At 46.8% G+C, this 14,752-nt stretch overlaps 1 protein-coding gene across 1 annotated transcript; it reads left to right on the top strand.

Moving 5' to 3' along the window:
* Window positions 1-997: 997 nt before the first annotated feature.
* On the top strand, window positions 998-11,879 carry MRPS22 (mitochondrial ribosomal protein S22). The gene is given in 10 exon segments (XM_040427831.1): window positions 998-1,121; window positions 2,836-2,996; window positions 4,533-4,697; window positions 4,777-4,920; window positions 5,000-5,083; window positions 5,169-5,203; window positions 5,205-5,312; window positions 9,543-9,645; window positions 11,258-11,276; window positions 11,279-11,879. Coding segments are annotated over 10 exon segments (963 nt in total). The 5' UTR covers window positions 998-1,042; the 3' UTR covers window positions 11,344-11,879.
* Window positions 11,880-14,752: the final 2,873 nt, after the last annotated feature.

Here is a 14,752-nt window from a genome sequence, read left to right as displayed (position 1 = left end):
TCCTTGTCCGTTATGCGGACGATAATAGGACATGTTCTATCTTTGAACGGAAAAACGGAAATGGAAGGCATACGGAGTACCTTCTGTTTTGTTTGCGGATCCATTGAAATGAATGGTTCCGTATAAGGTCACTATAGGGAACGCAAAAAAACCGGAATGGAAACGGAAGAAAAAAAACTTTTGTGTGCAAGAGGTCTAAAGCAAGGCCTCACACAGCTACAGTGGCAGAAAAGTAAAAATGTTATGGGTCTTTCAGCGCGGCAACACAAAATCTCTACTTTTTTTTTTTAACCACCGCTATCACACCGTTTTTTTCTGCTATTTTTGCCGCGATTGTTATTTACATGTGTTTTTTGGCTGGAGGTCTAGGGGGTTTTGAGGAGCAGTACACGTCTGCTTTTCCACTTGTTTTCTGTTTTAATACACTTTGCTATAGAGGGTAAAAAAATGATAAAAATGTGTGAAGAAAAAAAAAGCCATCAAAGAAATGCCATAAAAATGCATGCGACATGGGAAAAAACTAATGCATTTTTCTTTGCCAAGATAAAAAAAAAAAAAAAAGTCGTCAAACAAAATCTGCGTTAAAGCGTTAAAACATAAAAGAGAAACTGCGCTGTAATCGCACTGACCCGCAGAATAGTTAACAAGCCATTTAACTGCACGCTGTACGCAATAAAAACTACGTTATATGTAACCCAGATAAAGTTAGAACTGGAGTGAAATAAGGGGTTAAAGGGTCTTCTCACATGCAGCTACATTATCTTCCCAGCCTGGATTTGTGGGCGTGGCTATTGTGTTTTAAGGCAGGTCATGTGACTCTTACTTTCTTCCTGAAAAGGTTTCTAATGCTAGGCAAAAATGATTAAAACCTGTCACACAATTACAGTAGCAACATAATAATGACACCGAGGTCTGTGACAAACACAGAGAGGACGTGGAGCTGACCTCTGTGCCCCCAACTGCGCATGCGCACAGAGAACCTTCCTCGGGTGAACTACAGTTCCCGAAGCTCTTTGCGGCGGGCGGATGTGTCAGTGTGGACATGGCTGCCCGCATAGCATGGCTGGTGCGGAGGATTCGCCCGCAGAGGGTCAGCGGTCACCGCAGCTTGTGTGCCGGAGGTGAGCAGAAGCAGCGGCCGGTGCCAGGCTGGGTATTGGCGGTGACTTCCTGTGGTCTTATCAGGTGACTTAGAGGGGTGGTCTGCTAGTCTGAGAGCCGCCACTAATAGTATAGTCCACACAGAAATCATAATCCTAAAAAAATATATATTAATTCTGCTTTGGTCTCACGCTGCAGTCTGACAACCAGGGCACGGCGATGTCACTAGTTGTCACACCAGGGCACGGCGATGTCACTAGTTGTCACACCAGGGCACGGCGATGTCACTAGTTGTCACACCAGGGCACGGCGATGTCACTAGTTGTCACACCAGGGCACGGCGATGTCACTAGTTGTCACACCAGGGCACGGCGATGTCACTAGTTGTCACACCAGGGCACGGCGATGTCACTAGTTGTCACACCAGGGCACGGCGATGTCACTAGTTGTCACACCAGGGCACGGCGATGTCACTAGTTGTCACACCAGGGCACGGCGATGTCACTAGTTGTCACACCAGGGCACGGCGGACTGTAGAGGTATAAGGCTCTGTTCACAAGGTTTGTATTCTGCACATGGGATCTACTTAACATCTTGCCGCAGTTTCCACGGTGGGTACAACATGTAGATTAGCCCCATTGAATGGGAGTAAATCTACATGTCTCCTGCACGTACCCCTGCAGAAGCCCAAGGGTCAGTCTGTTTTCTGCCACAGATTCCATGGCAGATGTTGTTTTATCCATAGTATACACGTACTCGTCACACGTGGCAGATGTTGTTTTATCCATAGTATACACGTACTCGTCACACAGGGCAGATGTTTGCGGTGGATATATTCATAGTATACACGTACCCGTCACACGTGGCAGATGTTTGCGGTGGATATATCCATAGTATACACGTACCCGTCGCACGTGGCAGATGTTGTTTTATCCATAGTATACACATACCTGTCACACGTGGCAGATGTTTGCGGTGGATATATCTATAGTATACACATACCCGTCGCACGTGGCAGATGTTGTTTTATCCATGGTATACACATACCTGTCACACGTGGCAGATGTTTGCGGTGGATATATCTATAGTATACACATACCCGTCGCACGTGGCAGATGTTGTTTTATCCATAGTATACACATACCTGTCACACGTGGCAGATGTTTGCGGTGGATATATCTATAGTATACACATACCCGTCGCACGTGGCAGATGTTGTTTTATCCATAGTATACACATACCCGTCACACGTGGCAGATGTTTGCGGGTGGATATATCTATAGTATACACATACCCGTCGCATGTGGCAGATGTTTGCGGTGGATATATCCATAGTATACACATACCCGTCGCACGTGGCAGATGTTTCTAGGTATCAGCTCCGTAGGGCTGTTCCTGCAGCACGTGCATCGATTTCTGCAAACCTCATTCAGATGAATGGAACAGTTGCAGAAAGTTTTGCAACAAATCTGCTGCGTGTGAATTCCCCTTTATAGCGGTCATCAGATGACAGAGGCGTGATCACGTCATGTGACTAGGGTCCACAGTCTCAGGACGTGATGTCACATTTGTCACCACCTGTCCTTCCTAGTGGTTCAGAGCTGTCCCTCTGTACAGGCTCCGTGCAGTGGTTGTGCGGTGTGTGTATGGACTCCGGTTACCGCCATGTGAATTGCCACTTGTGTGGTTGGTGATGGGCGCGGTTTAATCGTTTTTCCTTTAACCTTGTGCCAGCTCCCAGCTCTTCCGCCAGGCCTGCCAGCTTCACAGACCCCGATGTGCAGAGCATCCTGAAGAAGATGATCGGCCTTAACCTGGAGAAAGTATTCCAGCCCATCAAACAGGAATCCAAGCCCCCCACATACAAGCTAATGACGCAGCAGCAGTACGAAGAGGTACGGGGAGCACCCGCTAGTTTAAAGGGGTTTTCTGAGTTTTTGATATTGGTGGCCTATCCTCAGGATAGGTCATCCATGTCTGATTGGTGGGGGTCCGACTCCCAGCACCCTCGTCTCATCTATTGGAAGAGTGCGGGGTGCCCCGGTGAGCTCTGCGGCCTCTTCCTATGTCCGTGACGTCACATGACTGAGCTGCAGTACCAAGCAAAGCCACTATCCCATGGACAGCGCTCACCGGTCTCTTCAAACAGGTTATCGCCGGGGATGCTGGGAGTCGGACCCCCGCTGATATGATATTGATGGCCCATTCTGACGAGAGGTAATCAATATTAAAAACCTAGAAAACACCTTTACTGATTGTTTCTGGCAAATAGTCAGTCTCCTGTTCCCTAAAATACTTAGGCCCTAATTTATCATAGACTGGTGGCGTACCCCGCACTGTGGGCGGCTGCACCTAATTTATAATGAGGCGTACTGGTGTCGATTTCAGGGGGTGTCCTCGGGATAGGTCAACAGTATCTGATCGGTGAGGGTCCGACACCTGGGACCCCCGCCGATCAGCTAGTTAAGAAGGCATCGGCGCTCCTGTGAGCGCTTCGGCCTTCTCTGTGCTTACCAAGCACAGCGCTGTAATCGTGCTCTGCCCCATTGAAGTGAATGGGGCTGAGCTGTGATACCGAGCACAGCCTCGACCTGTTATATTTATTTTATATTGTTTATTTTTAGATGTAAATTTTTTTTTTACTGTTACTTTTGCATTTGCCATTGCTTTTATGCCAACCAATTGGACACCTGCGATTTCACCACAGGGTCTCTGATCGAAGGACGGAGCTCCCTCCCTCTCTCTGTCTAACCCCTCAGATATTGCAGTTGCTATTGACTGCAGCATCTGAGGGGTTAAATGACTTGGATCAGTGCCCATGTAAGAGCTGGCTTCGCTTAGCAAGCTACTTTAATCCATATGCAAATGAGCAGTTGAGTGCACTGAGGGTGGACCCAAGTCACTCTGTGCACCCTTGCTCCTCTCCTTCTTGATTGACCGGGCCAGGAGAGATGACTATGCAGGAAGGGTCTGTCAGATGAAGTAGGAGGAGCAAGGGTGCACCGATTGGCTCGGACCCACCCCCAGTGCACTACTCATTTGCATATGGATGAACCAGCTTTCCGGGAACCGCTGTACATGTTTGGCAGATGGTGCCCACTCAGGAGCCGTGCAAGTGCCACAGCTTCCGAGTGCCCACTCTTTTACACAGCAGACACCCAGTGGCGCAGTCATATACAAATACAGAATGGTAGCAATAAAAAGTTCAGATCCCCCTCATACAGCTCCCTAGACACAAAAAAGTTGGTGATTTTCCTGGTGACCGACTCCCTTTCTTTTGATTTGGATGGCCAGCATATGGTGCAGCTGCTGCGGTGGAATGCTAGGACTGCTGGAGCTTTGTAGTCATAGGATTTTATCATGAAATGTCACCCACTTTTATACCAGGAACACATGTGTTCCATGTACTATGATGAAGTGTTGCTCCACAGGCCCTCCAGAAAGCAGTCATTGCTGCTCAGCAGTACCTGGAGATGCCGCCTATGCCTGACGAGCGGGAGCCGATAGATGAAACCCTGGCTGTGGACGAGATCCTTGATGGCACAGATACCGCAAAATTTGTGTTCACAGACATCACCTATAGCACCCCACACCGGGTGAGTACTCTCAGGAGCCAGCGCTGTGAACACTTAGTACTTCTAGGGCACTGAATGTCATGTTTTCTGTGGTACATAGGAAAGGTTTATTGTTGTAAGAGAGCCAAATGGTGTCTTGAGGAAAGCCACATGGGAGGAGAGAGAGCGAATGATCCAGGTATATTTCCCTCGTCAAGGTCGCAAAATGGTTCCACCACCAGTCTTTAGAGAGGAGAACATGAAGGTAAAGATGTCTGGATGTTACCTCAAGTATCTCCTCCGCATGTTACAAGTGGCCAATAACCTGTAATTTGTCTCTCCAGCTTTTGTTTCAGCAAGACCGACACGAGGAGCTTCTGAACCGCTGCCTTGTCCAGTTTGAACCCGATAGCGCAGACTACATCAGGGTAGGTTCTCGGGTGAAAAGCCTTTAGGTTCTGCTGTGTCTGCGCCATCTTTAAAACTTGTCTTCCGTTTTTTTTTTAAATACAGATCAGAAACCAAACTTTTGAGGACATTGACAGACAGGAAGTATGACTTATTGCGATCTACTCGACACTTCGGTGGTATGGTGTGGCACCTGTGTTCTCAGAAGAAGATTGATGGGCTGCTTGTAGATATGCTTCAGAGAGACTTGTAAGTATCTACATGACTTATTTAATAGGGATCGACCGATATTGATTTTTTTAGGGCAGATACCGATAATTTGTCAACTTTCAGGCCGATAGCCGATAATTTATACCGATATTCTGGGTATTTTTATTTTTGAGGAAAAAAAAAAAATTCCTACACAAATCTGCTGAAAATTAATGTTTATTGTTAACGTGTATTATTATTTTATTTTTTTTGTAAATCTTTTTCATTTATACTTTTTTTTTTTTTTACTAACTTTTAGCCCCCTTAGGGACTAGAACCCTTGTCCCATTCACCCTGATAGATCTCTATCAGAGTGAATAGGATCTCACACTGTCCCTGCTGCTCTGTGCTCTGTGCACACAGCAGCATGGAGCTGACTATGGCAGCCAGGGCTTCAATAGCGTCCTGGCTGCCATGGTAACCGATCGGAGCCCCAGGCTTACACTGCTGGGGCTCCGATCGGAGGAGCAGGGGAGAGGGGATCCTGTGGCCACTGCCACCAATGATTAGAACTGGGGGGGGCGCACTGCGCCACCAATGTTTTTACTATTGGGATGGGGGGCGCACTGCGCCACCAATGACTAATACTAGGGGGTTGAGGGGGGGGGGCGCACTGCGCCACCAATGTTTTTACTATTGGGGTGGGGGGCGCACTGCTTGAGGGGGGGGGGGGCGCACTGCGCCACCAATGAAGATACCTCTCTTTCACATACAGGAGGCGGGAGCTGGCTGCAGAATCACATAGCCGGCTCCCGACCTCTATGAGCGGTAGCTGCGATCCGCGGCACCTAAGAGGTTAACTACCGCGGACCGCAGCTGCCGTTCATAGAGGTCGGGAGCCGGCTATGTGATTCTGCAGCCAGCCTCCCGCCTCCTGTATTTGAATTAATGAAAGACTCATCTTCATTGGTGGCGCAGCGGCCACAGCCCCTCCCCTCCTCTTGTCTTCTGTCCTGTCATTGGAGGCAGCGGCAGCAGCATCACAGGGGGAGGAGACACTGCTTCCTCTCCCCTGTGCTGCGGAGGGAACACAGAACGCGCTGAGAGCAGCGCGTTCTGTGTTCCCAATACGTTATCGGTATATCGGCAAAATAGATGCCGATAACGTTCAAAATCCTCAAATATCGGCTGATAATATCGGCCAAAACCGATAATCGGTCGATCCCCTATTATTTAAAGGGGTTGTCCGGCTGCAAAAAATATGTCTTTTCTAGAAGGTCACAACAGCATAAAAAGCAAAAACGTGTACTCGCTGCTCTCATTCAGACACTTCCTGGTCATCTCTCTGCTTCAGTGATTGGCTGAGCAGTCACTTCCAGTGTCTCAGGAGGAACTAGAGTAGAGATCAGCAGGTACCTGGGACATTTACGGAAGTGAGGGATCAGTGAGATAAGCGTTGCTTCTTTTGTTTTTAATGCTATTTTTAACTGCGCCCCTTAATACTTAAAGTGCACCCAAAATGAGAGAAGTGGTGTCAACATGAAGCCAGTAGAAAGCTGAACCAGTGATCCCACTTGAACGTTTAGTGCTGATAGGAGGCAGCCACTGATGAGGGATGATCTCTTGATGTACTAGAAAGTGCAAGGTATTATCATATTGATCGCCCATCCACAGGATAGACCCCCGACAATCTCATATTGATAACCTAACTCCCAGCAGCCCCACCAATCAGCTGTTCGCCCTGTGAGCACTATGGCTTCTTGACTAGGCCATGCGACGTCCCCCTTCACTGGTCACGTGGCCTAGGCTCAGTTTAGTCCATTCAAGTGAACAGGGTTGAGCTGTGATACCAAGCACAGCCGCATATACAACGTATAGTGCTGTGCTTGGTAAGCTGTGAGGAGGCTGTGCCACTCACCAGAGCTCTGTAAGCGTTGTGGTTTCCTCAAACTTTGGTGGGGGTGTCAGGTGTCGGACCCCCGCCGATATCATATTCATGACCTATCCTGAGGATAGGCCATCAATATCTAAGTCCTGGGAAACCCCTTTAAAGTGCACGTGTTTTTACTACAAGTGCAGGTCAGCACTAGGGCTCTGCTATACCCTGTGTAAAGCTGGGTATGGGCACAGTCTGCCTATAATATATGAACAGTAACCAGGAACGGACGCGTCCACTTGATGCGCAAAATTGGAGATGACCAACCTGCGACCCTCCAGCTGTTGCAAGACTGCAACTCCCAGCATGACTAGATAGCCTGCAGCTATTAGGGCATGTTGGGAATTGAAGTTTTGCAACAGCTGGAGGGCTGCAGGTTGAGCATCCCTGCACTGATCCTGAGCGGTATTGGATGGATCCTGGGATGACTGGGGGTGGTTATCTTCAGCTGTGTGTGCAGAAGTGGTCATACAGGTTCTTCTAAAAAAAAATTAGCATATTGTGATAAAGTTCATTATTTTCTGTAATGTACTGATAAACATTAGACTTTCATATATTTTAGATTCATTACACACAACTGAAGTAGGTTCAAGCTTTTCTTGTTTTAATATTGATGATTTTTGGCATATCATGAAAACCCCAAATTCCTATCTCAAAAAATTAGCATATTTCATCCGACCAATAAAGAAAAGTGTTTTTAATACAAAAAAAGTCAACCTTCAAATAATTAAGTCAGTTTGCACTCAATACTGGTCGGGAATCCTTTTGCAGAAATGACTGCTTCAATGCGGCGTGGCATGGAGGCAATCAGCCCTGTGGCACTGCTGAGGTGTTATGGAGGCCCAGGATGCTTCGATAGCGGCCTTAAGCTCATCCTGAGTGTTGGGTCTTGCGTCTCTCAACTTTCTCTTCCCAATATCCCACAGATTCTCTATGGGGTTCAGGTCAGGAGAGTTGGCAGGCCAATTGAGCACAGTAATACCATGGTCAGTAAACCATTTACCAGTGGTTTTGGCACTGTGAGCAGGTGCCAGGTCGTGCTGAAAAATGAAATCTTCATCTCCATAAAGCTTTTCAGCAGATGGAAGCATGAAAGTGCTCCAAAATCTCCTGATAGCTAGCTGCCATTGACCCTGCCCTTGATAAGACACAGGTGGACCAACACCAGCAGCTGACATGGCACCCCAGACCATCACTGACTGTGGGTAACTTGACACCGGACTTCAGGGCATTTTCCTCTCCCCAGTCTTCCTCCAGACTCTGGCACCTTGATTTCCGGATGACATGCAAAATTTGCTTTCATCAGAAAAAAGTACTTTGGACCACTGAGCAACAGTCCAGTGCTGCTTCTCTGTAGCCAGGTCAGGTGCTTCTGCCGCTGTTTCTGGTTCAAAAGTTGCTTGACCTGGGAATGCGGCACCTGTAGCCCATTTCCTGCACACGGTGGCTCTGGATGTTTCTACTTCAGACTCAGTCCAACTGCTTCCGCAGGTCCCCCAAGGTCCTGGAATCGGTCCTTCTCCACAATCTTCCTCATGGGTCCGGGTCACCTCTTCTCGTTGTGCAGCGTTTTCTGCCACACTTTTTCCTTCCCACAGACTTCCCACTGAGGTGCCTTGATACAGCACTCTGGGAACAGCCTATTCGTTCAGAAATTTCTTTCTGTGTCTTACCCTCTTGCTTCAGGGTGTCAATGATGGCCTTCTGGACAGCAGTCAGGTCGGCAGTCTTACCCATGATTGCGGTTTTGAGTAATGAACCAGGCTGGGAGTTTTAAAAGCCTCAGGAAACTTTTGCAGGTGTTTTAGAGTAAAGTAGTTGATTCAGATGATTAGGTTAATAGCTCGTTTTAGAGAACCTTTCATGATATGCCAAAATCATCAATATTAAAACAAGAAAAGGCTTGAACTACTTCAGTGTGTGTAAATGAATCTAAAATATATGAAAGTCTAATGTTTATCAGTACATTACAGAAAATAATGAACTTTATCACAATATGCTAATTTTTTTAGAAGAACCTGTTTATGTGCCGGGGAAAAAAAGGGTTGCACAGGGTCAGGCACTTAATGGTCTTAAAGGGGTTCTCAGGGCTTTAGGAAAATATTCCTGTGTGCTGACCTGTAGAGTGAAGAAAGGTCTTCTCAGTAGTCACCACTCCGTTACTTGCTCTTTAGCAACTAGACTATGCATGTTTGGGGCGAACACATCATACGTAAAGCTCATTCACATCCCTTCTATTTTTTTTTGGGGGGGTGGGGTGAAGGATGGATGTTGAGACGGAATGGAAACCTTTAATTGACATTGCTCAGTGTTTATCTTCTTCACCTCAAAATAATCTTCTCTTCTTGCTGTAGATTACATAATGCAGTTAGTTTGGTGCGACTATATCACGTGGCACATCCAGACACGGCGTGTGCCAAGGAGTCCCAGGGAGCTGATGGCAGAGAACTTATTAAGGTATTACACAGTAGATTCTTACATAATTATACAGCAAAAGGTCCTTTTACACAATCAATGGTATAAAGATTCAGTAGGCGTCTCCCATTTGCCAATGTAGACTGAAGGGGGGCAGAGATTGTTAGTACGCCTGCACCCCTTCAGTTTGCATATTATTCGCTTGCACATCCCCATTTACATGAGCGAGAATTTATAAGCGTGACATACAAGCTGATTGGTGCCATGTTTATAATAGATAGGGACGAGCGCTCTTATGAACACTCCTTCAGCCAATCATCTGCCCATGTAAAAGGGCCCGAGGTCCATAGATAGGCCATTTTACTTTAGAAGGATGGCCTTGAGGTAATGCAGTGAATCACACTTGTGTATTTTGGGTCATATTTTAGATCTATATTTTATAAGCCAAAACCAGTAGTGTGAACGTGGCCTTAGAGCTTGTCAGTCACATGAATGTCTGCCTGCAGAGTTCTGAGGAAGCGCAGATGGAGTCCAAGAGGAAACCAGCACATTTTTCTCTTTCACACGAGCGTGTCCCTTGCAGGAATCGCACTTCGTGTGATAGAGGGAACATGCGTTCTGGACTTGGGAAGCGTGCAGCATTATCATGATTGACAAAGCTGTGTGCCTCTGCCTGACCTTTCTGTAACCATCATAAGGCCGTGGGCTTCCGCACAATCCCTCTACCACACAGTGCGCGATTCCCTCAAGGGACGCGCTCCGTGTGGTAAAGAGCGCTTATTAGAGGAATTTTTAGGCCGGGATTACACGTGACTAAGCGGATTTGCATGCGGCACGTCAATTTATTCAGAGGATTTCACCCTCTGCAGTGGAAAGAGTGAAATCCAATGACTTTTCCACATTAAAAACCGCAAGTAATACAAGCAGTTTTGTTGCAGAAATGCAGCAAAAACCACGCTGGATTTGGAGTCACTAAGAGTACTTTCACACTTGCGGCAGAGTGAATAGGAAAGCAGTTCCGTCGCCGGAACTGCCTGTCGGATCCATCAAAACGTATGCCAACTGATGGCATTTGTAAGACGGATCAGGATCCTGATCCGTCTTACAAATGCAATGAAATGCTGGATCAGTCTCTTCTTCCAGTGTCCATCCGAAAAAACGGATCCGGCATTCAGGCAGTGTTTCTGTTTTTTTTTGACCCGGAGATAAAACCGCAGCATGCTGCGTTTTACATCTGTCCTGATCACTCAAAAAGACTGAACTGATGCATCCTGAACGGATTGCTCTCCATTCATGAATGCATGGGGATAAAACTGAGCAGTTCTTTTCCGGTATTTTGCCCCTAGGACGGAACTCTATGCCAGGAAAGAAAAACGCTAGCGTGAAAGTACCCTTAGTCAGTTTTGCAGGAGTCTGCGTTGCCTTAATTTATGCCAAACCTATGAAATATCTCAAACTTCTCATCTTAACATGTTCGCCTTCTATGCCGCCTCTGGGACTGCGGCAATATTTGAAGGTTTTCAAGTCACAGTTGATGCCGCTAACCATGCCCAATCAGACAAAGCAGTGATCGGCGCATAGGTGTATATCCTAAAACACATCACGTGGTCCAGGTAGTCTCATCTTTTAATTGAGCATTTTCTTGTTTTTGCAGCTGTATGTAAAGATGGAGTCTCAAAACCAGGATATCTAGAACTAACTCTCCAAGTCTATCCAGAGTCAACCGCTGCATCTTCCTGAGGACACCACACTCTTGACCCTAGAAGTGTATATTATATTACTTGTGTCGTTCTTTTCTACATAAATTACAATTACAATGATGGAAAGATGTCTTTAAGAAATCTGTTACCCATTTATATACTGGCTATGAGGCTGCGTTCACATGTTGCAAATTTTAGGACAGGCTGTAGAAATTAAAATCGTACATTGTATAGACAGAAAAGGAAAACTGCAAAGCGGTCCATGTAGATAACAGCAACCCGGGCACAAATAAGATTCAGAATGAATGAATGAGCACAAGTTCAGTAGAAGTCTGGGTATTGATTTCTATAAAACTAGAACAATGAGGGATCAGTAAATATAATTACATGTTCAGTAAGGGCTTGTTCACATGAGGTCTACATTGGGAATAGATCACAGCAGGAGTAGAAAGGATAACAAAAAAACTGCTTTAGGATTTACAGAAGGAAATACGGAGCTCATTTATGCCTCCGTATGAAAAAGCCCGTAAAAGGGTTTTCTGGGACCAACATATTATTAACCTAGCAATGGGATAGTGCATCGGTATGAGGTCAGTGGGGATCTGTGACATAGCATGGTCACCTGCAGGTTCCACAAGTGAACAGTGTAAGGGCTCATACACACAAATGTGTGCCGCCCATTCCATGCATTGGGGACCGCAAAATTCAGTCCCTAATGCTCATGGATGGGTCCATGGCCTTCCACTCCATATGTTCCGAATTGCGGACCCTTCCAAGTGAAGGTGCACACACAGCTGGTATGTTGCGGACCCGCTGTTTGCAGGCATCGGCCGACAACTGTGTGCATGAGCCCTTATAGAAATGGACCACCACAAGCTCTGTGTACCATGGTCTTGGATACTGCAGCTCTGCTCCTATGCAGTAGCAGTATCACCTGCAGTACCCAAGAACGGCCACTGCACAGTGTATGGAGCTGCGGTGTTCACTTCAGGAACAGCAAACAGCCAATATGTGGGGGTGCCAGACCCCCAATGACCTAGCCTATGGTTAAGTAATCAATATGTTCGCTTTAAAATGTTTTTCAGGACTGTCACAAATACAAATAGTTAAAAGGTTATCCTGATCAGACAATGGCATATTCACAGGATATGACAATGACTTAATAGGGGAGGAAGGGGTCCTAGAAATGGATCCCTTCCTCCCCTAGTTCTGTGACTAGTACTAGTGGACCCCCGGGCACCATCTGGCCCATACTGTGGCTCTGTTTTGGACATTTGGTCAATAAACCCATTGCAGTTTTGTAATGTGCCATCTGTGCTTTTCCATGAGATGCTAAAAGGATTGTCTCAAGAAGGGAACTACTTTTTCAATGTAAGCTACCCAGGTGATTACCTGACAACTGATTTGTTGTGACAACCTCATTTAAAGGGATTCGGTCACCTGCTTTTACCATTTTAAGCTGGCACCATCGCTATGTGGACTAAAGTACCTTATTTCCAGCAGTCTTCTTTTTACTTTATTTCGTTTTGTAGTTTTGATATAAAAGCGCTTTTTCTGTTATGCTAATTGGGGTCCAAGGTGCCCAGAGGGGCGTTTTTTTTCACTCTCCGGAGCCCAGTGACACCCCCCTGCAGTGCCCAGCCCGCCTTAATTTGAATTCCACGAACGCCTCCTGATCAAATAACCTCCCACAGCCCCGGCAAACGGTTCTGCCCCCTCCCCACGTCATAGTCTACCTTATAGAAATGCCCCGTCCTTCTTCCTGTCTGCGGCCAGAAAACTCGCGCAGGCGCAGTACTGCCAGCGGCCTGCGCGATCATCAACGTCCTGAGGGCAACAGCCTCAAAAGTCTCACTGGGCATGCGCCGAGCCCAGTGATGCGACCTGATGCGACCTAAAGGATTCCCTTTAAATGACAAGTCAAACAGATCTGCAGTTTTAATTGCAGATTTTTAAAGAGGACCTTTCACCAGTTTTTACTTTATAAAAGCAATACCTCACATAGCTACTCTTTTTTCAATGATATCCTCCTCTGTTGCGGCAATATGCCCGTTTGGTTTTGGAGCCGGGTATGCTAATTAAAGGGAACCTGTCTCCAGGATTCTGTGCATAGAGCTGGGGACATGGCCGCAGTGTTCCCTCTAAGCTGCGCGAGTGCACGACCGCGCAGCAATTATTGTGCCCCCGCTCATGTCCGCTCAGCACCCGCTCACCCTGCCGCCGGCAAAATGCCTACACTAATGCCCACACTCAAGATGATGCGACCTGTGCGGCTCAGCGTGGCGCCGCCTACACATATTACCGCTCTACTGCTGCGGCTCCTCCTTTTTCTGACCGGAAGAGGAGAGGAGGACTGACTGGACTGAGCATGCAGCAGCCAGGCGAGGTAACGTCAGCGGCGTCATCTTAGAGCCTGAGGCTAGAGTGGTTTTACTGTCAGGGTAACCCATTGGTAAAAGCTCAGCAAAGATATTTGAACTCATGGGTTTTCAAAAGGGCATAATAGACTGCGCAGGAATGTATCCATCTGAGGCTCGGGGTCCAGGGGCCCCCTGGGAGTCTGGGACCCCACATACTGCAGCAATATAATACCCTGGGATACCCCAGATCACAAAGGGTTGTCAGACATTAACCCCTCACAATTCTTAGCTTTTCTTCTCACAGACTCTTGTTATTTAGTTTAGCTGATACACTCGAACATATCCACAGCTGTGGCTGCGTTACATTTACAGCAGGTTACACTTGTTTCATCCTTTTGGTTCCCTGGTGCTGCCCTCCGCTATGATGCCATCACCTAAGGACCCTCATCTACAGTTGCCATCACCTATAGGGACCCCCATCTACAGTGCCATCACCTATAGGACCCCCATCTACAGCGCCATCACCTATAGCACCCTCATCTACAGCGCCATCGCCTATAGCACCATCATCTACAGTGCCATCACCTATAGCACCCCATATACAGTGCCATCACCTATAGCGCCCTCATCCACCGTGCCATCACCTATAGCACCTTCATATACAGTGCCATCACCATAGCACCCCATATACAGTGCCATCACCTATATCACCTTAATCCACAGGGCCCATCACCTATAGCATTACCATCTACCATGTAATTTAATCTTGCCAAGAACAACAGCGGAGATGGCGCTATAGATTACCGTGCTAAAACTAATAGCACTATAGATGACTACAGTATACATTATAAGCCCTGTACCATGCTGTACAATTTACAGTATAATCCATACACCATGCCGTACAATATGCATTATAATCCATACACCATGCTGTATAATATACAGTATAACACCTACACTGTGGGGTTATTGTGTATATTGTACGGCATAGTGTATGGATTATACTGTATATTGTACAGCATGGTGCAGGGATTATAATGTATATTGTACAGCATGGTGCAGGGATTATAATGTATATTGTACAGCATG

This window comes from Bufo bufo, chromosome 4, assembly GCF_905171765.1.
Source record: "Bufo bufo chromosome 4, aBufBuf1.1, whole genome shotgun sequence".
NCBI classification, from domain to species: domain Eukaryota; kingdom Metazoa; phylum Chordata; class Amphibia; order Anura; family Bufonidae; genus Bufo; species Bufo bufo.
The sequence above is the reverse complement of the archived record's forward strand: the minus strand, read 5'-3'. Positions and strand labels throughout refer to the sequence as shown.